At 40.6% G+C, this 20,956-nt stretch overlaps 10 protein-coding genes across 10 annotated transcripts; 3 read left to right on the top strand and 7 right to left on the bottom strand.

Moving 5' to 3' along the window:
- Positions 1–110: 110 nt before the first annotated feature.
- NEHOM01_1025 (uncharacterized protein) lies at positions 111–2,300 on the top strand (the record flags this gene model as incomplete). The annotated part of the gene is made up of 1 exon (XM_051489903.1): positions 111–2,300. The coding sequence occupies one exon, from the start codon at positions 111–113 to the stop codon at positions 2,298–2,300; it is 2,190 nt and encodes a 729-aa protein (XP_051345863.1).
- Positions 2,301–2,409: 109 nt separating this feature from the next.
- On the bottom strand, positions 2,410–4,287 carry NEHOM01_1024 (uncharacterized protein; the record flags this gene model as incomplete). Its single annotated transcript, XM_051489902.1, has 1 exon — positions 2,410–4,287. The coding sequence occupies one exon, from the start codon at positions 4,285–4,287 to the stop codon at positions 2,410–2,412; it is 1,878 nt and encodes a 625-aa protein (XP_051345862.1).
- Positions 4,288–4,634: 347 nt separating this feature from the next.
- NEHOM01_1023 (uncharacterized protein) lies at positions 4,635–7,421 on the bottom strand (the record flags this gene model as incomplete). The annotated part of the gene is made up of 1 exon (XM_051489901.1): positions 4,635–7,421. The coding sequence occupies one exon, from the start codon at positions 7,419–7,421 to the stop codon at positions 4,635–4,637; it is 2,787 nt and encodes a 928-aa protein (XP_051345861.1).
- Positions 7,422–8,144: 723 nt separating this feature from the next.
- On the bottom strand, positions 8,145–9,626 carry NEHOM01_1022 (T-complex protein 1 subunit epsilon; the record flags this gene model as incomplete). The annotated part of the gene is made up of 1 exon (XM_051489900.1): positions 8,145–9,626. The coding sequence occupies one exon, from the start codon at positions 9,624–9,626 to the stop codon at positions 8,145–8,147; it is 1,482 nt and encodes a 493-aa protein (XP_051345860.1).
- Positions 9,627–10,260: 634 nt separating this feature from the next.
- Positions 10,261–10,827, bottom strand: NEHOM01_1021 (uncharacterized protein; the record flags this gene model as incomplete). Its single annotated transcript, XM_051489899.1, has 1 exon — positions 10,261–10,827. One exon carries the CDS (start codon positions 10,825–10,827, stop codon positions 10,261–10,263), a length of 567 nt encoding a protein of 188 aa, XP_051345859.1.
- Positions 10,828–11,192: 365 nt separating this feature from the next.
- Positions 11,193–12,014, top strand: NEHOM01_1020 (uncharacterized protein; the record flags this gene model as incomplete). Its single annotated transcript, XM_051489898.1, has 1 exon — positions 11,193–12,014. The coding sequence occupies one exon, from the start codon at positions 11,193–11,195 to the stop codon at positions 12,012–12,014; it is 822 nt and encodes a 273-aa protein (XP_051345858.1).
- A 159-nt stretch (positions 12,015–12,173) lies between these two features.
- Positions 12,174–14,186, bottom strand: NEHOM01_1019 (dolichyl-diphosphooligosaccharide---protein glycosyltransferase; the record flags this gene model as incomplete). Its single annotated transcript, XM_051489897.1, has 1 exon — positions 12,174–14,186. One exon carries the CDS (start codon positions 14,184–14,186, stop codon positions 12,174–12,176), a length of 2,013 nt encoding a protein of 670 aa, XP_051345857.1.
- A 563-nt stretch (positions 14,187–14,749) lies between these two features.
- On the bottom strand, positions 14,750–17,176 carry NEHOM01_1018 (uncharacterized protein; the record flags this gene model as incomplete). The annotated part of the gene is made up of 1 exon (XM_051489896.1): positions 14,750–17,176. One exon carries the CDS (start codon positions 17,174–17,176, stop codon positions 14,750–14,752), a length of 2,427 nt encoding a protein of 808 aa, XP_051345856.1.
- A 576-nt stretch (positions 17,177–17,752) lies between these two features.
- NEHOM01_1017 (DNA-directed RNA polymerases I, II, and III subunit RPABC1) lies at positions 17,753–18,379 on the bottom strand (the record flags this gene model as incomplete). Its single annotated transcript, XM_051489895.1, has 1 exon — positions 17,753–18,379. One exon carries the CDS (start codon positions 18,377–18,379, stop codon positions 17,753–17,755), a length of 627 nt encoding a protein of 208 aa, XP_051345855.1.
- A 267-nt stretch (positions 18,380–18,646) lies between these two features.
- Positions 18,647–20,533, top strand: NEHOM01_1016 (heat shock 70kDa protein 1/2/6/8; the record flags this gene model as incomplete). The annotated part of the gene is made up of 1 exon (XM_051489894.1): positions 18,647–20,533. The coding sequence occupies one exon, from the start codon at positions 18,647–18,649 to the stop codon at positions 20,531–20,533; it is 1,887 nt and encodes a 628-aa protein (XP_051345854.1).
- Positions 20,534–20,956: the final 423 nt, after the last annotated feature.

Below are 20,956 nucleotides of genomic sequence, written 5' to 3'. Positions count from 1 at the left end.
CATTTCAAATAAGCAGTGTAGTGTGATTTCTGAATGTGGGATGAATATGCTTGAGTGATTTTATCATAAGCTGATTTGAGGTATTTATCGGCATAGTTTTGGAGGAGGAGATGTTCATTTGGGAGAGTAAAATAGGCAAGGTGTATAAATGGAAGTATGCGGGGCGGGAAAGATTGGGAGGGGGTTTGATAGTGATTTTGGCATTGCTATCTTTAGTGAGTGGGTGCGAACATTTGGAGGACGGCCACAATGATACTGGTTTAGATGATAAGGATGGTAGTTTTCATAGATGTATTTATTATGAAGATAGTGCTCTCTTTATTGCGCAACTTATGGATTGGGATGAGTGTGGTCAAGAGTTGATTAAGTCGCCGAAGCTTAAGGCTGGGTCGAAGTATATACTGGATAAAATACGATTGGATTTAGTTGAAGGCCATACAAAGGTTGATAATCTTTTAGCGGCTATTGATAGCTATCAAACTAAGACAGAGAGAACAGCAATTTGTTCTAGCATTTCTTATCAGCACGTTTATATTAAGTGTGTTATCTTTGCAGATATTAATGTGTCGTTTTTAGAGAAGTTATGGGCGATATTTAGTGGGTTTAAGTCGGCAGAAACGCTGACTATCAATGGAGTTTACAGAATTTCTGGCCTAACTACTCCAAAATATACAGCACCATCGGCTCCACTATTTAAGTCTACCTTAAGCAAAATGACCTTTACTCGTGTTCATGAAGATCTTATTGTCTTTGTTTTGGCTAAATATCGGTTACTTGTACCCATCCTTATTGATCTAGACCAAACAGTCCTTCACAAGACCGATACAGTCAATTATCTTTCTCGGGTTGAGTATCGACCGTATCTTAAATTGGCTGCAGGGGCTAAGACACGATTCCTAAGGATTGGTGCTATTCAGCGCGATATAGCTGAGCTTATGAATTACATTAAAACTGACTACTTAAATAAGCGCCGGGCCCATGGCATTGAAATCTCTCTTAAACACCTAATTATCTACCTAAACCTTTTTCGACTGGCCAACTTAATAGCTGATGAGAATGTGCTTAGCACTTGGATAACGACGGATATACTGCATGATGTTGTCGTGATTGAGATATATGAGCCTAAATTGGGTCTGCTGACAGACGGGATGACGAAACTCAGACATTGTGTCATAGAAAAGGATCAGTTGCCTCAGGTGCTTGCTATTAGTGCTGCTTTTAAGTATACATTCTACTTAAGCCACAGATCCTTGATTGAGCTTACGCGTTGGTGTATGCTAGTATTTCCCCGAATAGAAGTCTTTCAAATCTACTCTCCTCTTGTTTGGAGCCATGATGAGCAACAAGTCCAATCAGCTAAGTTCATGCTGCTCAACAAGAAAAAGCGGCTGGCTAGTATTTGCTTATATAATGCCCTGCCTGTCTCATACAATAAGTTTGGTGGGGATCCGTTTGACGAATCAGCGTCCCTTAACAATCACACGCTGCCTTGTTACAACATCACTCAACTCGGCCACAACGATGTCTCGCACATAAAGAATGCCGCCTTTGTGCTTGACAACGGCCTCTTCCTACGGCTCCACCAACTCCTAGGCGATCGAAAAGCCCTCCGGATATTGAAGAAAAGCGATCCCTACGGCATAATGGCCAATCTTGCCCAAATGAAAGAACGACAGCGAGTTTTAAGGCCAGAGATGTCTGTTGTCAAACCAATCGCGGCAATAGCCATTTGCAATGCATGTGGTACTGGGTTCGATGTTTTCCCTAGCCAAAAGAACCCTGAAACTGTGCCACTTCTCTTTTTGAAGTGTCAACATGCTATTTGCCATGGCTGTCTCGATCCTCTAGGGTTCGAGTCATGTGCTTTTTGTTCGACTCATTTCACGACTGCGGCGGGTAAGTTAGCCCTTCCTGTCTATCGGCTACAATACCAACCCCAAAATAACCCTCAAGAACTCAATGATAGTGAAGCAAAAACAGCTCTTGTCAAGTCCATCTATGCCAAGCTAATTGACCTTGATGAATTGCACCAGCAAGTGCACAGACAGTATCAGAAAATCCAAAAAACAGATAAGTTCACCACGATTCAATGCAGCTTAGAAAAAGAGCAACTAGCTTCCAACCCCCAAAATCAGGTCATGGCCCAAGCGATGCTAACCCAGTATCATCAAGATCTTATTTCATTCCCCGAGCTAGTCAAGCTGCTAGAGAAGAGGAAACCAGTCACATCAGATCGGCTTAGCATATGGAGAAAGCTGAGTTGTTTAGAGACTCGCCGCCAGCACCACCCCAGAATCTAGAGTAGTTTAAGATAAGCTTACCACCGCCCCAATTGAAACAATAAAGCCGGGTTATTCAAACAATAGAGGCACGAGAGTTTAGATACATTTTATTGGGTAACAGTCCCGCCTATTCAACTGAGTCGAGAAGCGCAGCCACCTCATCAAGGGATGTTTTGGCCATGTCCTGATAGGCTTTCAAGAGCTTCTGGTCGGCATGGGTGTTGGTCTTAAAGAGCACTGAACATTTAGAAGCGAGCTTCCTTGCCAATAGATCCGTATCGGCATCGTACGACTCAGTGTTTCCTACAAACTTGACATTATAGACTGCATACTGTGTAAGATGAGGGAAGAGTGTTTGGTAGTGCAAAATATCGCTGATGTCTACATATGTGGCCACTTGAATGTCGTGCATAACAATCAAGGTGTTGATGGGAGCGGCCGTTAGAGCTTTGGAGATTTGGGTTATGAGCTCCTGGTGTTTGGTAGCGGCCATTAACTTCTTGGAAACCCAATAGAGCTTAGAAACCCGTGGATTCCGGGCAAAGGGAATAGTTTCAAGTTGTAAAAAGCTGGGCACGGCCAAACTATCTTTGTTTTCATCCGTCCGAATTGTAAGGGCGCCCATATGATGGTTGAATAAGAAGAAAAGGGTTTCGTAAGGATGGGTTGTCTTTGTCTGATCCTGCACCGTGAATAGAACCTGAATACACATATTGCGCTCAGTTTTGTCAAATACAGATAGATCTAACATCTCAAACAGCTTTTGGTCAATGGATAAGTCGCCAGGATGAATATCCAGCTTAAAAGACTTCGGATTTATCTTGACACTAGGGGCAAGAGTAATGTCCAGCAGAATTAGAGTTTGCACATAAGTAAGTTGATTAAGTAGGGCGAAGAATCCACTGTCTTCTATGCGCGCACTAAGCACTTTGAAAACCGCCAGTTTATCTAGCGGTATAACCTGCATCTTTTGGGGCGAAATATGCATGGACTCAAGCGAGAGAATACGTATGTTGGGAAACCTCATCTGCTGGAATACCATTACCAATAACGTGCTGTTGTCCGGAACATTGCTAAATCCAAGACTGATAATATTAGAAAGGTCTCTAGGCTCATTCTGTGCTGGTCCCGGGGTAATACTGCATGAGCCCGTGAAGGCAATCCCGCGGAAAGAGTTTATCTTAATAGCCAGGATGCCCAGGAGTTCAACAGTACAGGTAGTATCTAGCAATTCAAGCTTACTGAGTTTCGAACAAATAGATAGCAAGCCCGGAGCTAAGGTCGCATCAATAGTTGCATTGTGAACGTACAAACAACCAACATTATTGACATTATGCTGACTCAAGAACCCAAGAATACGTTTGACCTCCAAAGTACTTAGCTTATTCTTATCAGAATGAATGTAAAGCTCAATTTCTAGTTTGTGCCGGAACTGGTTGATTTTTTGAACATGACTAGGTTGCATACTTTGATTGTCTATATCTGACATAGTAAAGAAGATAATGGTGTTTTCAAACCGCACGATCACATTAGCATTCTTATCAATACTCGCTTTCTGCGAAGCACTGACTATATCCTGAAGCATTGCTTTTTGCTTAGATGCAATGATCTCGATTGGATCCGATTCAGTTGCACTCGCAACTAGATTGGCATCATTATAATGAGCTATTTCACCGCCCATTGCAAGACTAACGCCAGGTTTAAGTGGATGGGGTGTATTGGGATTATTGATTGTACCAGCAATGACAGCTGATGTTTTCTGGCCACTAGGCTGGATTATGTTAGCTTTCACTGGCTGTGGAGGCGGGATAACTGGCGGTTGATACTGATTTTCTCCACTACTCTTTGGTGGCGGAGTAGCAGTACCACCAGGGCTAGAAGTAGATTGAGAAGACTTAGTAGAGGTAGAGGAGCCTTTTCTACTAGCCCACCAAAGCAAAAACACCGCCACCAATCCAATAACCATCAACATACTACAAGCAACGATTCTTCGTTTTGATAACATGTTCAAGGAGAAACCACATCATTATAAGATCAAAATACCAACTATCCTCTTTTTATTGATCTATCAGTTATCGTATCTATTGGCCACCCAACCAACTATCATAGGGGCAGTTCTCATGAATTCAGCCAAACCAATCAAATAGATTAGTTTGCGTTGTGGTGGGTTTAGTTTAGTTTGAGTATAGTTTGGGTTTAGTTTGGATTTAGTTTGGGTTTAGTACTATCTAAATACTATCTAAACAACATATAACATAACATAACACAACACAACACACACCATCTAAACATAACATAACATAACATAACCCAATCCGATCTTAATATTATCAAATCAACCAATAAGAGTGTTTATTGTTTGGGAAGAACATCCTCTGGCTTAGAAGTCTTGGCTTGTTGGGCCCAGTTAAGCAGTGCCTCCAGATTACTATTCCTGAACTTCATCAAGATTTCTGCCTCTTCCAATCCCCGATCCACAGCTGATTTCCAGGCATCATTTTGGTTTTTCTTATCAGCAAAGAAACTCCTGGCCATCTCAATAGCTTCTGGAGTATACTGCGGGGCAATAAATCCATCCACAAATCGAGATACCATATCCAAATTACCCTCAAAGTTCTTACAAATCGTCGCAAAACCATGCAAGAACGTCTTAAGCATCTCTTCCCTGTCCTTATAAGCCGACAAACCATAAACCATCCGTAACTTATCCTGACCCTTTACCAAGGGAGTCTCCTCCACAAATAGCTTAAACACGTCCTTAAAATGACTCTGTGAAAAAGATATACCTACTAAGGCCCGTAATCGCTCACTTTCCATTGGATCGTTCTTAAGTACATCAAGTAAGTACTCGTACCCGGCTTGACCCTGATACTTAGCTAAAGAAATGTACATTCCTCGTTTGTACTCCTTATGCACACTCTTAATCCTAGCTTGAGATAGTTCTTGTAAGGCCTGGTGTGAGATAGAAGAGTTCTCCAACCGCCCAAGGACGGAAACAGCTAGGACTTCCAGTTTCTGCTGCTCAATATCATCACTTACCACAGTAAAGTCACTTATCTTAGCCACATAAGGCCGTAATAAAGTAGCTAGTTCAGTTTCAGCGGCTAATTTGATTTCCGGCTGGTCCTGATAAGTATCCACTATCTTAAGCAGAAGACTAACCATGGGATAAAGAGCAATATACCTTTCTTGCGTCGAAATACAAGACATAACATTCAAGGCATAAGTAGCACTCTCATGGCCATCAGCCACTAAAGCAGCAATATCCCGGAAAATCCCAAATCGATCAAAAGGTGAGAGTAGTCCTTCCTCTCGTAAAAGAGGTACTATGTACTTCTGTAAGACTTCTTCACTGTAATGCACTCGATAAAACCCAAAAGCATCAGCATTAAGGATAAGTGGGAATTCACTAGTAGGAATACTTAAAGTCTTAGTATTAAACATAACTCTTTCAACTACAGGTGGAGACTTTCTATCTCTACTAAAGGTCTTCTTAGTTAAGAAGATATTCCATAACTCTTTATGCTCCTCACTAGTCGTACTATGTGGTAAGTACCTACTTTGAGTCAAAACAATCATATCCTTATCAAGAGTAACTCTAATATGGGGCATTCCTGGAGTAGATATCCAGTTCTTCATAGTAGTAGCTACTTGATGGTTAGTTTTTGTTTCAATTGCTTCCCAGAGATCTTTAGTGGTTGTATTACGGTACTTATGCGTAGCAATGTAATGTTGTAGACCTTTTTGGAAATCATCTAAACCCACATAATTAGCTAACATATGAATAAGGGAGGCACCTTTAGAGTAGGAAATCGCATCAAAAATAGAAGAGATCTGACCTTCAGTTTCAACTTCAACATCAATAGGATGAGTAGATAATTTACCATCCATGAACAACCCGCCACTTAAATCACTTTCCAAGAAGACTTCCCAGGGATTATGATCAAGTTGAATCAAGTTTTGTTCAGCTAAAGTAGCTGTGGCTAAAGTACCAGCCCAAGTTGCAAATCCTTCATTCAACCAAAGATCGTTCCACCAGGCCATGGTTACTAAGTTCCCAAACCATTGATGGGCCAGTTCATGACAGACAGTTTCAGCTACTTGTAACTTTTGTCTGGCCGTTGTACTTTCCTTGATAAAGTGCAGGGATGAGGACCGGTAAGTAACTAGACCCCAATTCTCCATAGCACCGGCAGCAAAATCAGGAATAGCCACCATATCTAACTTTTTCATTTGATAATCAATTCCAAAATAATCATTAAAGAAGTTCAAACAATGAACGGCTACTTGTAAAGAAAACTCACCATACTCTTTCTGGCCCTTAGGAGAGAAGACCCGAATATTCTCAGCCCCAACAAATTCTAAGTCACCAATCACCCAGGCTAGTAAGTAAGTTGACATTAAAGGAGTAGGTTTAAAAACGGCTTTTTGATAGGGTTTAGTACTATCTACTTGATCGACTAAAGAATCATCAATAGTAATAACTTCTTCTGAGTTGCTAATATCAGTATCAGCATTAGAAAGAATGGTTAAGTTAGCAGGAGCAATGATAGAAACATTAAAAACAGCTTTGTAAATGGGTTCATCAAAACAAGGCAAAGCCCGACGGGCTGAAGTAGCTTCAAATTGAGTGGAGTAGATGAACTCAGTACCTTTAGCTGTTTTAAACTCACTACGGTAGAATCCGGCCATAGCTGAAGATACTTTAGCATGGTACTTGATTTGGAAAAGAAGGACTGTATCAGTAGAAATTGGTTTGTCTAAATTAAAGGTTAAAATTGGACTGTGGTGCTTATACGACCCAGATAACTCAGTTTGAGCATTACTAGCTAAAGAATAAACAACAAAATCATCAATATCCATTGATTCGGCATGTAAGACTATTTTTGAAGTAGAAGAAAGAACGTTGGCAGTGATAGAGATAAGACCATAAAAAGTATTAGTAGTCGGGTTAAGAACTAGTTGGAGATCGTAAGAATTGGGCTTAAGATCGCCTGGTAGGCGGTGTATTTGGGGTTCTGACTCGATAGAAGTAAGATCAAAATTATTGGGCTTATCGGCACTGGTTAAAGTAAGGTCATAACTAAGAGGCTTATTGGTTTCAGCTATCTGAGTTCTGTTTTCTTCTTTGGCATCCATGATAGGACTTAAAAAAAACAAAGCTATATATAGAGATAGCAATGATGAATAGATACAATTTAGGGCAAACTTATATGGACGGGGTCGTGGACCGAATTGGAATGGCCTGGTAGGTGCTCTAGAAGGGTTTTGGGACATTGGTTCGATTGGGTTTGTGTATTTACCTGGCAAACAAACCATCATTGTTGCTTCTGGACATAACAAGTAGCTATTAATAATAGCACTGAATTGGTCTGATGAATTAATAGAGCTGAACTAGGTGAAATAAAGATTGGGTTAGTATAGTATTGAGTGGGGTGGTGTTAGTATAGTATTGAGTTTAGTATTGAGTGGAGTGGTGTTGAGTATAGTTTAGTATAAGTATAGTTTGTAGTCGATTTATTGAATTGGCTTGGTAGAGTATTAAGTTGAGTTAGTATTGAGTTGGTAGAGTATTGAGTTGGTAGAGTGTGTTGTGGTTATTGAACTGGGTTAGTAGTATTTGGATGTGTTTGGTTTAGTATGGAATTTGAGTTTAATATTGCCTATTGCATTTAAAGTGGCGTATGCTAGCATTGAGTTAGTATTAGGTTGGTATGGTATAGAGTATCATAACTCAATCATAACCCAACCCAATTCTAACTCAATCATAACTCAACTCAAACACAACTCAACTGAATAGAAAGTGAACATAAGATAAGACTTTATTCTGATTACGTGGAATGACTTGGAGTAAATTGGTCATTAGAGTCCTATGACGTCATCAATACGCAGAATGGACTTGGCTGTTTGGACGGCAAGAATGTACTGGTGCTTCTTGGCGTACGCACCCTCCCAAACATCATCTGCAATGCCACGAGAAAGAGCTTCAATCGGATCTTCACCCATATTCCGTGCTAGTGCCATAGGCAAGGCCTTAAGGGCCTTTGAATAGGCCTTGCCAATCGATCCTGGTACTTCCTTCTCCACGGCAGCTGCACAAAGTAAATCAATCTTACCGGCTCCCTCCACAATCTTAGGATCTTTCTTGACATTACGAATCGCACATAAAACATCCCTAATACTTCGTTTAGTCTCCTCAATAATAGCCGAAGTTCCACCACGGACTAAGATAGTCACGGCTTTGCCTTTCTGGGCATTTTCAATCCTAATACTTCCTCCTACTTCTGTAGCACTACCCGTACCTAAGGCTTCAGCATTTAAGTCTTCAAACCGAGAAATAATACTCGCCCCACAATGAATAGCTACCATTTCCAATTCCTGGGCACCTACCCATCTAATAGCAGAAATACCAGCCTGTTGTAATAAAGAATTAGCTTCATCATCAAATCCCCATTGGCACAGAACTACATTAGCTCCTGCTTGCTTAATTGAAGCCACCATATCAGTAAAGACTTTCTTCTCATAGGCTGAAAGCTTCTGGAACTCCTCAACACTCTCTACATTCAAGTCATGCTTAATCTTGATCTTAGGCGGCTCAAAAGGACAGGCTAATAAAGCTATCTTAGCATCAACTATCTTTTTAGGCATTTGAATATGACTGAACTCCTTAGGAATGTAAATCCCTCTAATAAGTTCACTAGGTCCTGTTTTAGTCTCCCCCTCAACCTTAATGAGTTCTAAATTAGCTAGACCGCGACTGTCTTCAACTGCCCCCACTGCCTCAATGGCAATGCGAATGTAATTATCAATATCACGACTAACTACTTTACTACTCAAAGTACTTTGGGCAACCTCAACCATAGCTTCAGCCAATTCATCACGACTAAGTCGACGTGAATTCTCTTCAATTGTACGCAAGGCAATATCTAAGGCCTCTTCATACCCACGAATAATCTTTAAAGGATGCATACCTCGTTCAGCCAAAGCTTCTGCTTCCTTTAGTAATGAAGCAGCTACAATAACTACACTAGTTGTACCATCACCAATCTCATCATCCTGAGCTGCACTAAGTTGAGTAATTAAACGACCCATAGGCGTACATTCAATATCCATCTCTTTTAAGATAGTAGAACCATCATTCGTAACAATTACTTCACCATCACTACTTACGATAGCTTTATCTGCTCCAAAAGGTCCTACTGAAGTACTTAAAGTATCTACTATCTCACAAAATGACTTGACATTCTCTGAAAGGACATTCTTCTCTTCGGTCTTCTTTCTATTCTCCTGTTCTCTAATCAAAACATAAGGCTGGCCATATTCATCACAGAAGTTATACGTCATATCCGCTAAAAAAATAATGCTAGTTATGGTCTAGTTTGAATTCTGAATTCAGTGACCGATTGACTTATCCTTTCAAATTTATTCAAGCTATCTTATCTACTATATTAGTATTTGAACGAATTAAGAATGAATTAGGCTAGTATTTAGTTAAAGAAATAGTATATTAGTATGTGTTTAGTATAATGCTAGATAAGGTTTATTTGAAATCGGAGTTCAATTTTACTTTTACTTTTAGTTGAATTTGAATTTGAAATTCAGAATTTGAATTAGAATTTGAATTTGAAATTCAAATTGCTACATTTCCTTATTGGGTTAGGGTGGTTTGTGATAGGGTGGGGTGGAGTAAGTTGTGATGAGATGAAATAGAAGTGGATTAAGTAGAAGTGGGCTAAGTAGAAGCTAGATTGTAATATGTTTTAACGGGTTTAGATAAGATTAAAGTAATAATGAGATACTAAGTAAGTACCAAACAAATACCAACCCAATACTAACCCAACTCAATAGTAATAACAACAAAAGTACTAAATCAATAAGTACCAATTCAATAAGATCAAAAACTAACTTAACTTAACTTAACCCAATCTAACCCAACTCAATCTAACCCAAACTAAATAGTAAACTAAACTAAACCAAATTAGAGATCTTCTTTAGGGATGGGCTCTTCATTCTCGAGTTCTTCATCCTCGTACTGGGTGGCTTCTTTTTCTTGGTGGTCGTCGGTGGAGTAATGGCCCATAGTGGCTTCGGTGCCTGGAACTTTGTGTAACTCACTGAGATATCGGCGTAGGAACTGCTCAATTTCACGGGCGGCATCTTCGGCATGCTGGAACTCGTGTTTAAAGGATTCGGGTTGGGTGGGAGTTTGGGTAGAATTTTGAGATGTTTGGGCTGATTGAATCTTTTTGGCTTCTCGTCGCTTTTGAATCTGTTTCTTGATCATTTCTAGACGGGGTTGGATAGTGTTTGTTTTGAAATCTGAGATAGCTTTTTTGGCTTTTTGTGTAGTCGGTTTAATGTGGTTGTAAGCCGATTCCGAGTATGTTTTCAGTTTGTTTTGGATGCCTTGGGCGCCTCCAACCTTCTTAGAGGCGTTCTGGAACTGTTCCTTTAACCATTGGAACCAATTGGCTGCTGGAGTTAGAATTGATCCAGTTGCAACAACAAGTGAGATAAGCAAGAGGAGAGATAAGCACTTCTTCATGTGGGATAGCAGGAAAAGAAAATTGCAATAAATTGGGTTAGTTTAGGTGAATTAGATTAGTATTGGGTTGGTATTTGAGTTATTGTTGGGTTAATAGAGCGGTAAATGGGTTAGTTTGGGTTTATTTGAATTGTTTTGTGCTGATTTAGATGGAGTTGATTTGGGTTAAGTTAGGTTGGTATTAATGGGTTTGAGATTGGGTTGGGTTTGGGTTTGGCTGAAGAGTTTCCTAATTGGGAAAGATAAATTGGTTGGTGTGGTATCATTTGATATAAGGTGGGGAATAAAAGTATAAATAGTGGGGTGAGATAGGGCTTATGGGTAAACTTATTGTCTATGGATGTTTGCTTTGGGTTAGTTGGTGTATGCTTACTTGCTTGGGAGCGGCTATGGTTGAGGTACATGAGCTACGGGAAAGAGCAGGCCACCCAGATCGTGAAATATTGGTGCGGCCAAGTGAAGTATATGAACTATCTCATATGCCAGATAGACGGGTTCCGGGAACGGAATACGCTGTTACTGTGGAAGAAGAGCAGAGAGAACGGTGGGTGTGGCGGCGTAAGTTAGTGTGCTGGGTTTGTGGAGGTATAATTTGTCTTGTGGTGATAGCGATTGCTGTGTCCTTTTATCTTACCTATTCTAAGGTTTTTACTATATTGGGATATGTCGATAAGTTGCCTTTGCCTCGAATCAACAACACTAATGAGACCGTGCAGACTACGTGGGATTGGGTTACTAACCAGGTAGATATGGAAGCTACGCCGGGGATGGATATTATTGCCGGGATGCCGAACGTTACTCTGACGGGGGATACTATTATGATAGGAAATGTGACGGAAATGGCAAATGCTACTATGCTGGAGAATGTGACGGAAATGGCAAGTACTAGTATGGTAGGCAATGTGACAGAAATGGCAAGTACTAGTATGGTAGGCAATGTGACAGAAATGGCAAGTACTAGTATGGTAGGTAATGTGACGGAGATGGCAAGTACTGCTATGATGGAGGAGAATGCTAATCCAATCGCGAATAGTATGGAAGTGGTAAATGCTGCAATGGCGGGACCTAGTACGGATTTGAACTTCACTTCACTTGATGGGATATATAGTAGTGTGAGCAATCACTGGGCTGGAAACAGCTCGGAAGTTAATGGATCTGTGACAACCAGTGAACTAAGGGCACTCTAGTCCTTAGCTGCTATTAAGTTAGGAAAGTGCTTGGAACGATTTGAAATGGTTTGGTGCGGCAGGGCTTACTTTGAAGTTGGGCTTCGATTAGTTGATCAATAAAGAGCTGAGCTGAATTGGGCTATTATGGTGTGGTAGATTGTAATAAAGCAGGATGTATTATATTGCTGTAGGGTTTAATTGGTATATTCGGACAAGTTGGTTGGTGGTTTGGAAGAAGAGTTTGGTGTTGCTTAGAGTAATTTCGGGTAGGTGCTGGAAGTATGCTGATTTAAACAAGAAGGAGTCTTTCAGTTTTGGAGCGACTTTAATGGACTTAGAACTTTCTAGTAGTTCTTTAGGGTGCTTAAGGACCATATCTAGTAAGTATGTGCTCATGGTTTGGCCGGAGATGTAGTAATAGTCTTCTGGTCTAATCATAGGGTTGTACTCGCGGGCAATGGTTGCAATCCAATTGAGTTTGGCCAAGTCACAGAGTGTGTATTTGCACAGGGTTCCACTGACTACATAAAAGTATATCTCTGTCTTGCCGGCTTTTTGGAGCTCGATAACTAAGGGGTGGCTGTGAAGTTGGTTTTCATTAGTTAGGAGCAAGTCGGCAACTTTGGCAATTTTAAGATAGTTGTTGGTGTTGTTATCAACCACTGTAGCTCGATTGGTCATGCCGGTGATTTGGTAGCCGTAGTCCCACCAGCTAATAAAGACGGCATTGGTCGGAGTATTGTGTCTAATGTACATGGCGGCTTCTCGGAAATCGTCTATAATAAGTGCTGTGCCTTCTTTTTGGCCATCAAAAGCCACCATAACGTTCTGGGTTGATTGCCAACAGACCTTGCTAGCACTGACTAGATAAACTAATAGGCCAATGCTCAGCAGAACAGCAAGCGCTTGGGCGGCCTTGGCTTTCTGCCGAGCTAGAAACCGCATAATATCTAGCCAGCATTCAGTGGCAACTAAAGCAATAAAAGGTGTGCACAGGAAGGCGAATCGCTCCATTTTCAAGAACATTCCCGAACTTAGGCCTAGGCAGATGAGTAGTAAAAGACTGGTCTGGCAATCAGAACCGTGGCGATGTTTCCATGTGTAATAGAGAACAAGGAGGGGTAAAAGGAAGAAAACATGCCCGGTCTGCCTAACTATACTGTGGTAAGTAGGCGCTCGGTGTTCTGAGATGCTTTGAACTAGAGGATGTTCTTTCTGTTTCACGAATAGGTTGTAAACCTTACTTCTTTGAAGCACTTGAATTACTAGATTAAGGATGCGAGTATATTGGTAGGCTGCTAGGGCTGTTATACTTGCCAAACACCCTCCTAACACCCAAAGTACGTGTCTGCTATGTCGGTAGCACTGTTTGATAAGAGATAAGCCAGAAAGGAAAAGTAAGGCGCCTAGTTTGCCCATTAAAGTTACATCGATTGTTTTCAAGAACGGCAGCCAAAACCCAAAGCAACTACTGCCAACACAAAAGATCCAGAAGTAGCTATTGTTGGCTAAAGACAATACTTCGAGGCTTACTATTACTACTTCAGTAAACAGACTACCACCCCAAGTCATTTTGAAGAGACCTTGAATAAGTGCCAGATAGAATCCTGCTGCTATCTTACTGCTTTTGTTCCGGAGTAGATTGCTATAAACAAGAATGCACCAAAGAACCATGTACAAAGAAAGACCTTCATAATCAAAAGCACCGGCAATAGTTTTCTCAAAGATACCTCCTGATAGTGAAAAGAGTCCTAAGCACACAATCTTTCTCTCCGCCCGCCAGCTGTCAGCAAACAAGTTGTCCCCTAGGCGGTACAGAAGGTACGACTCGCCCAAAAAGATCAGTACAGGCATGATAGCACAAACCTGGTAATGCGAGACTTCAGCCACCCCACTAACTAGCCAGTGCACTCCATTAGAAACCAAAGCCAGCAAAGGATAGGTCGTAGCTGGAATATTACGTCCTTCTGGAACCCAAGTAAGTTCGTCTTTCCATTGCCAATACGCCCTAAGCCCATTCTCCCAAATGTAAAGCGAGCAGCGGTAGTTGAACCATGGATCGTACTCATTGATGGTTTCACCAAAGTGCAGCAAAGGGTACAACCGAGCTAGTGCACTAAATAGAAAGAACAGAGCACCACCCCACCAAATACAGACTCGCAATTGCTTCTCAAACCCAATGTATTTCATTACTAACCCAATACTTGATTATTAAAAGGCCTAGTACAATATATCCCATTTAGTCTACCTGGTTAGTCAATTAGCAATTTAAAGTGATATTAAGTTGGTATTAGGTTGAGTTGTGTTGTGTTGTGTTGAGGTAAGATTGGGTTTGGATTGGGTTTGAATTGAGTTGAGTTATAATTGAATTGAGTTGAGGTAAGATTAGGTTAAGATTGAATTGGGTTGCTTATTTGACCTTTACTTGTGCTTCATTTATACGTCTCTTATCTTTCATCTATACTTCTTCATTTGTACTTTATCTATACTTTATCTCTACTTCTTTATTTGTACGTTGTCTCTACCTTATCTCTACTTTATCACTACTTCTTTATTTGTACCTTATCTCTATGGTCATTGATTTTCCCATCTTAAACTCCAAATTATGTCTACCGAAATGAAATATTGATGGGTTAAGTTTGGTTTTATACTTTTGGGCTAGTATCCAATACTAACCCAATGAAGTAGACATTGGACAGTGTTTATTGAATTTGGTCAAGACTGGTGGTGCTTAATAGTTAACTCTGACCATCTCATTCGATTATGTAGCAGTAGGCCAGGCGGAATAAATAACAGAGTAATATCATTCCAAACACATAAAGCGTAGCTTCATTGGGATTAGAAGTCCTATTCTTATTAGGTTCGACAGGTTGTGCTCTTTTATGGACATTATCTCTTTGCTGCTCTTTGGCTGGTTTGTAGGTCCTCGTTACCGACCTAAACATAGGATTCTTAGCAATGGCTCGTGCTAATGAAGTAAGCTCTAGATCGCCCTTGTCACTACTATCGCGCTGGGCTTCTTTCTGACATAGATAAGATCCTACTTCGCAAATCATATCTACCGGGTAGTCAATTGTACTAGGACAATATTTAAGTGGTCCATCCCCTCGATCCAATAAACAGCGTTGGCAGTGGTAAAAGTGCGAGTTCGGATGAAGATCGTCCAGTTGCATTTGCACAGCAATTGTTGGGGACCCTATGAAAGATCGGACGATAGGCACAGGGCGTGAACAATTAGAGGACTGATCTAGCCGCAACATATATACCACGAAAGGCCGTTCGGAACTTTGATCTAGCACCAAGTTACAATGGGGACAGTGTTGAAAGCCTGTCGACTTTAAACACTTATAACAAAGAATTCCACCACAAGGCAGAAGAATACTAGGAATAGTATGGCCAACTGGACTTGTACTATCTCCCCTATCAGAACTAGACAGAGCACAATGGTGGCATATAGTTACTCGGGTGCCACAGAGGTCCCATTTGCTAGTGGGTCCAAAATAGTTGCTTATCCGATCAAGATACTCCATAATCGAATAAGCCGGAAACATCCCAGCCAGTCCAAGAAAAGCCTGCGCCTGTAATCCCATCAGTTGTATAGCGAGAATAATATCCAGGGACAAAATCAAGCCAACAACTCTCGCCGCTAGTTTAGGATTTATGTCCAGGGCGACACGAGTAAGAACTCTATGATTTGACGGTGTGATATTAATAAGATTGCATTGATCAGGGCTAGAGAAGGTTTCAAGTCCAGTATACGGCACAAACTTAATTCTGATCTGTGAATTACATTGACTATCATTCGATCTAGTTGGGCCAAGTTCCTTCTCACGTCGCAGATAATGACTAGTATCTTTAACTTTCTGCACCGGCTCATATCCAACCAACACTACCTGGCTAGCCTTAGCATAATCACCCGGAGATATTTCACCATTAACAATTGAAAGATTAAGTAAGTTCGGAAAACTAATGTATGCCCAAGTTAGCAAGGTCCGGTATTCCTTAAAAGAGAGTACAGTGTGTTTGCTGTGAAAAACAAACACTAAGCGACGCGGTCTTTGAAATCGATACCACCATGTAGTCCATTTTAGCATCTTAGTCATATGCTTATTCAGCAGGTCTAAAGAGAAGATCGCTATCCGGCAACAACTATTGTCGAAAAAGCACTCAAATCCCGCTACTATATCCTTAATCGTAGGCATCGTAGCTAAAGATGGAACAAATATCTCAAAGGCCATAAGGGTCTGGTATTTAAGCAATGCATCCAAATTAAAAGCAGGAATTGGCCCCCTCGTCTGATTGAAGTCTAAACACTCACGAATAGCATCCTCCAAAGCGAGGGATAGTCCATTGATAGGCCCCAGCAGCGACGGTTTCTCTAAAATAAGCTCAAGCAATCCAGCCCACCGCGGATTAGCTATAGTCGCAACCACATCCGGTTCATTAATCAAAGCGCCATCCATTAGAGCGATATTAACTGGTTTGATAAATTCGTACTGTTGTATAACCATACGAATAAGACGCTCAGTCGTACTAATAAAAGTGATCGTCTCAAGCTTAGCCTCAAACAGTCTCGATCTAGGAGCCAGTGTCGGATATTGCCCTGAATCAGTCGGATAAATCATAATCCAATCAAGTATTAAGGATTTAGACGTATAGAAGTATTCAAAAACAGTCATTACTTCTTTAAAGGTCTCAACAATAGCCTTGTGTTTATCTCTTACATTACCAATAATCGTTACACAATCAAAAGGATGGGGATCAGCAATCCTATTACCCGTATTATAAAAGTGTCTAAGTGCCCTTTGAACCTCCGCCATCTTCAGAGTCAAGTCAATCGTCAAATTACCACCAGAATTTCTCGGGTCGTTCAACGTATTTCTACATTGGCTATCAATCTCGAAAGTCAGCACCTTAGTAGCCTTAAGTACATGATTAGGATCTTTCTGGTACGCCGCACTCTCCATAATACCCGTTACTCTCGACTCCCATTCAGAATCGCTACCTACCGTTCCCGTCGAACTAGACCTACTTGAACCCGACTGTTCATACAGCCAATCATTAATCCAACTCGAGATATCCGAGCCACTCACCAACTCCAAACCCACCAAAACTCCACCAAACACCAGCACAATTCGCCAAAGCCCACTTCTTCCTCTCCCAAAGATACCAAACTCCATACTTTTGAAAAAAGCTAGATACTAAACCACCAACACTCACTAACCCTGAACCTCTCCTTCCCCATCCCATTTCAACCACTCTCTACCCCAGCCCAACTCCATTCCATACAAACCATCCATCCCCACTAATCCCAACCAAAACCACCCCCAATCCATCCATTCCCAGCAAATACTAACCCAATCCCCTCCCCAACCCAATCCCATCTAATCGCAATACACCATCAAATCAAATCAAATCTAATTTTCGATTCAATTTAATATTAACTTGATACCACCTAAACTAAGTCAAATACCACCTAAACTACGCCAAATACCACCTAAACAAAGTCAAATACTAACTCAATACTCAACTAACACTCAACTAACCCAATGAAATAAGTGGTGTCTTTTATTAAGTAAATATGAGTTGAAATAAGATGACGTCATATTGAGTTAGGTTTATATTAGGTTTAGATTAGGTTTATGGCACTACAATAACTTAACTTAAACTGTTTATTCACTTATCTCACCTCTACCAAACCCCACTAAACCAAACCTCTCCACACTCCACCCCACTAAACCAAACCCCACCTTACTTCATTCTACCACTCGATATTCTACGGCTACTCCAGCCGTCTCTGAATTTCTAATAATCCGATACATTTGTCCCCGTTTACCAGCATAGTACCTATTAACCGGATCATCAGCTGCAATCTTCTTCAACTGAGCCTCACTAACTTTCCTTTCTTTCAGGACTACTTGCTTCTCCTCTTCACTCAATAGAATATGTTGTGGTACATCTTGATGTCTACTTACGTTAAACAATAACTCCCGAATATAAAACAACTCTAAGTTATACTCCTTCCTCGCCTCATCTAAAGCCTTCAAACTATGAGCCTTTAACGTATCTTTACAAACAATAATCCCATTATGAATATTCTGTTTACCTAAAGTCGAAATATAAACCTTCACATCTTTAGCCTTAAAGTAAGCACTATCTGGGAAGAAGACAAACAACTGCTTACCCGGCTGAGTACTATGCTGAAACAACATAGATAAAGCATGTTTATTCCCAGTCATAACTAAAGAAGGATAAGCATTCTTAAATTCCTCCAAACCCATCTCTAAATCACTATCAGCCACAATATGTCCTCTATCCTTCATCATCTGGTAAATCGTCTTCTGACACAACCATAACTGCCGCAACTCCTCCCGGTCACACATCACCCGAAAAAATAATTGCAACTGAAGTCCTACTCCAGTTGAAGTCTACTTCATTTCGTCTTACCACCCAATACCCACCCAATACTAACCCCAAACCCACCCAATACTAACCCCATACTAACCACATACTAACCACATACTAACTCAATCTAATACAACTTAATACAATACCACCTCAATACTAACACAATACTAATAGCAACCCCAATTATTCTGGAATTTTCCAGAAACTTTAAACGTATATAAACTCTGCTTTTTTTAGCGGCCATGCAGAAAGAATACGCAATCGGTATTGACTTAGGTACTACTAACTCTTGTATGGCCGTCATGCAAAATGGTAAGCCAGAAATTATCGTTAATAAGATCGGAGGCCGAACTACTCCTTCTATCATTGGCTTTACTCCTAATGAAGTCATCTTTGGCGAAGCAGCCGCTAATAATATCAAAAACGACCCAGCCAACACTATCTACGATGCAAAAAGACTTATCGGAATGGAATTCAATGATTCAGTTGTCCAAGAAGATATCAAACATTGGCCTTTTAAAGTAATCAGTGCAGGTAACCGTCCTAAGATAGTTATTAATGTCAAAGGAACCCAACAAGAATTCTACCCAGAACAAATCAGTTCTAAACTCCTTAAGTACTTAAAGGAATGTGCTGAAGAGTATTTAGGAGGTCCAGTTACTAAGGCCGTTGTTACAGTCCCAGCTTACTTCCAGAACAACCAAAGGGAGTTAACTAAGGAAGCAGCTACTTTAGCCGGATTAGAAGTACTTAGAATTATTAATGAACCTACTGCAGCAGCTGTTGCTTATGGTATTGATCAGAAATCTAATCAGGAAAAGAACATTCTTGTTTTTGATTTTGGCGGTGGTACTTTTGATGTTAGTATTTTGACTTTAGATGATAATCTGTTTGAAGTAAAAGCAACGGGTGGTAATACTCATTTAGGTGGATCTGATTTAGATAACAAATTATGTGAGTATTATGCTAAGCAGTTTGCTAAGGAGAAGAATATTAAGGTGGAAGATCTTAAGGGTAAACCAATGGGTCGATTGAAGGCCCAAATTGAAACGGCTAAGAAGTACTTATCTGTCTCTACTTCTACTCAGTTAATGATTGATTCTTTCTATAAGGGTGAAGATTTATGTTATACTGTAACTCGTACTATGTTTGAGATGATCTGTAAGGAGTACTTTGATCAGTTGATTCCTTGTGTAGAGAAGACTTTAGCTTCTTCTCGGTTGAGTAAGAATGAGATTGCTGAAGTAATTCTAGTGGGAGGTTCAACGCGTATTCCTAAGGTCCAGAAGATGCTTTCTGATTACTTTGGGGGTAAACCATTGAATAAGAGTGTGCATCCGGATGAAGTAGTTGCTCAGGGTGCTGCTATTCAAGCGGGTGCTTTATCTGGTGATGGAGAAGGGGCTAATTCTGATCTTTTGCTTTTGGATGTTGTTCCCTTATCTATTGGTATTGAGACGGCTGGTGGAGTCTTTGCCCCGATTGTGCCTAAGAATACTACTATTCCTACTAATAAGACGCAGACTTTTAGTACTTATTCTGATAATCAGACTTCAGTTAGTATTGTTATTTATGAAGGAGAGAGATCTATGGTTAAAGATAATCATAGATTGGGTGAATTTTTACTGGAAGGTATTCCTCCTGCTCCTCGGGGTAAACCGGAGATTGTTGTTTCTTGTAGTGTTGATTCTAACGGTATCTTATCTGTTTCGGCGACTGAGAATTCATCGGGTGGTAAGAAGGAGATTACTATTACTAAGGAGAAGACTATTAATGATCAGAATGAGATTAAGCGTATGCAAGAAGATGCGATTAGGAACAAGGCTCAAGATGATAAGAATAAGGAGATTATTCAGAGTTATTCGGATATTGATGTTTACATCTACCAGGTAAGGGAGATGGCTAAGGGAGTGGAAGCTGGTGCTCAAACTCAGATCAATGCGTGCTTGGAGGCGGCTGAGAAGTGGTTGAAGGAGCGCAGTTCACCTTTAGATCGTACGGTTGAGGAGTATGTGGCTAAGAAGAGCGAGATAGAAGCTATCTGTACGCCCTTGTTGCAACAAACGGCCGGCGGAGCAGCTGGAGCCCAAGCAGGAGCCGGAGGTCCCACGGTGGAAGAGGTTAACTAATAAATTGAAATTGGGTTAAGTTGATTTGGTTTTGATTTGGTGTTGGTTTTGATATGGTATTTGGTTGGTGTTTGATATGGTATTTGGTTGGTGTTAGTAGTTGGTGTTGAGTTGGTATTTGATATAGCACTTAATTTGATAAGTTACATGATGTTATAACTGTATATGACGTCATAATGGGTTAGTATTAGGTTAGGATAGGATAGGTTAGGTTATGTTAGGATAGAATAGGATAGGATAGGATAGAGAGAATAAAAGAATATTGAATTGAGTTAAGTTAAGTTGGGTTGGTATTGAGTTAGATTAAGTTGAGTTAAGTTAGATGTTAATGAGTAGATAGTATATACATCACTTTACATCACTTTACATTACATCACCACACCACACTACACCACACCACACCACACCACACCACACATCACT

The sequence above is a fragment of the Nematocida homosporus genome (genome assembly GCF_024244095.1).
Source record: "Nematocida homosporus strain JUm1504 chromosome Unknown 4523, whole genome shotgun sequence".
Lineage (NCBI taxonomy): Eukaryota > Fungi > Microsporidia > Nematocida > Nematocida homosporus.
This window is presented reverse-complemented; position numbering and strand designations above follow the sequence as displayed.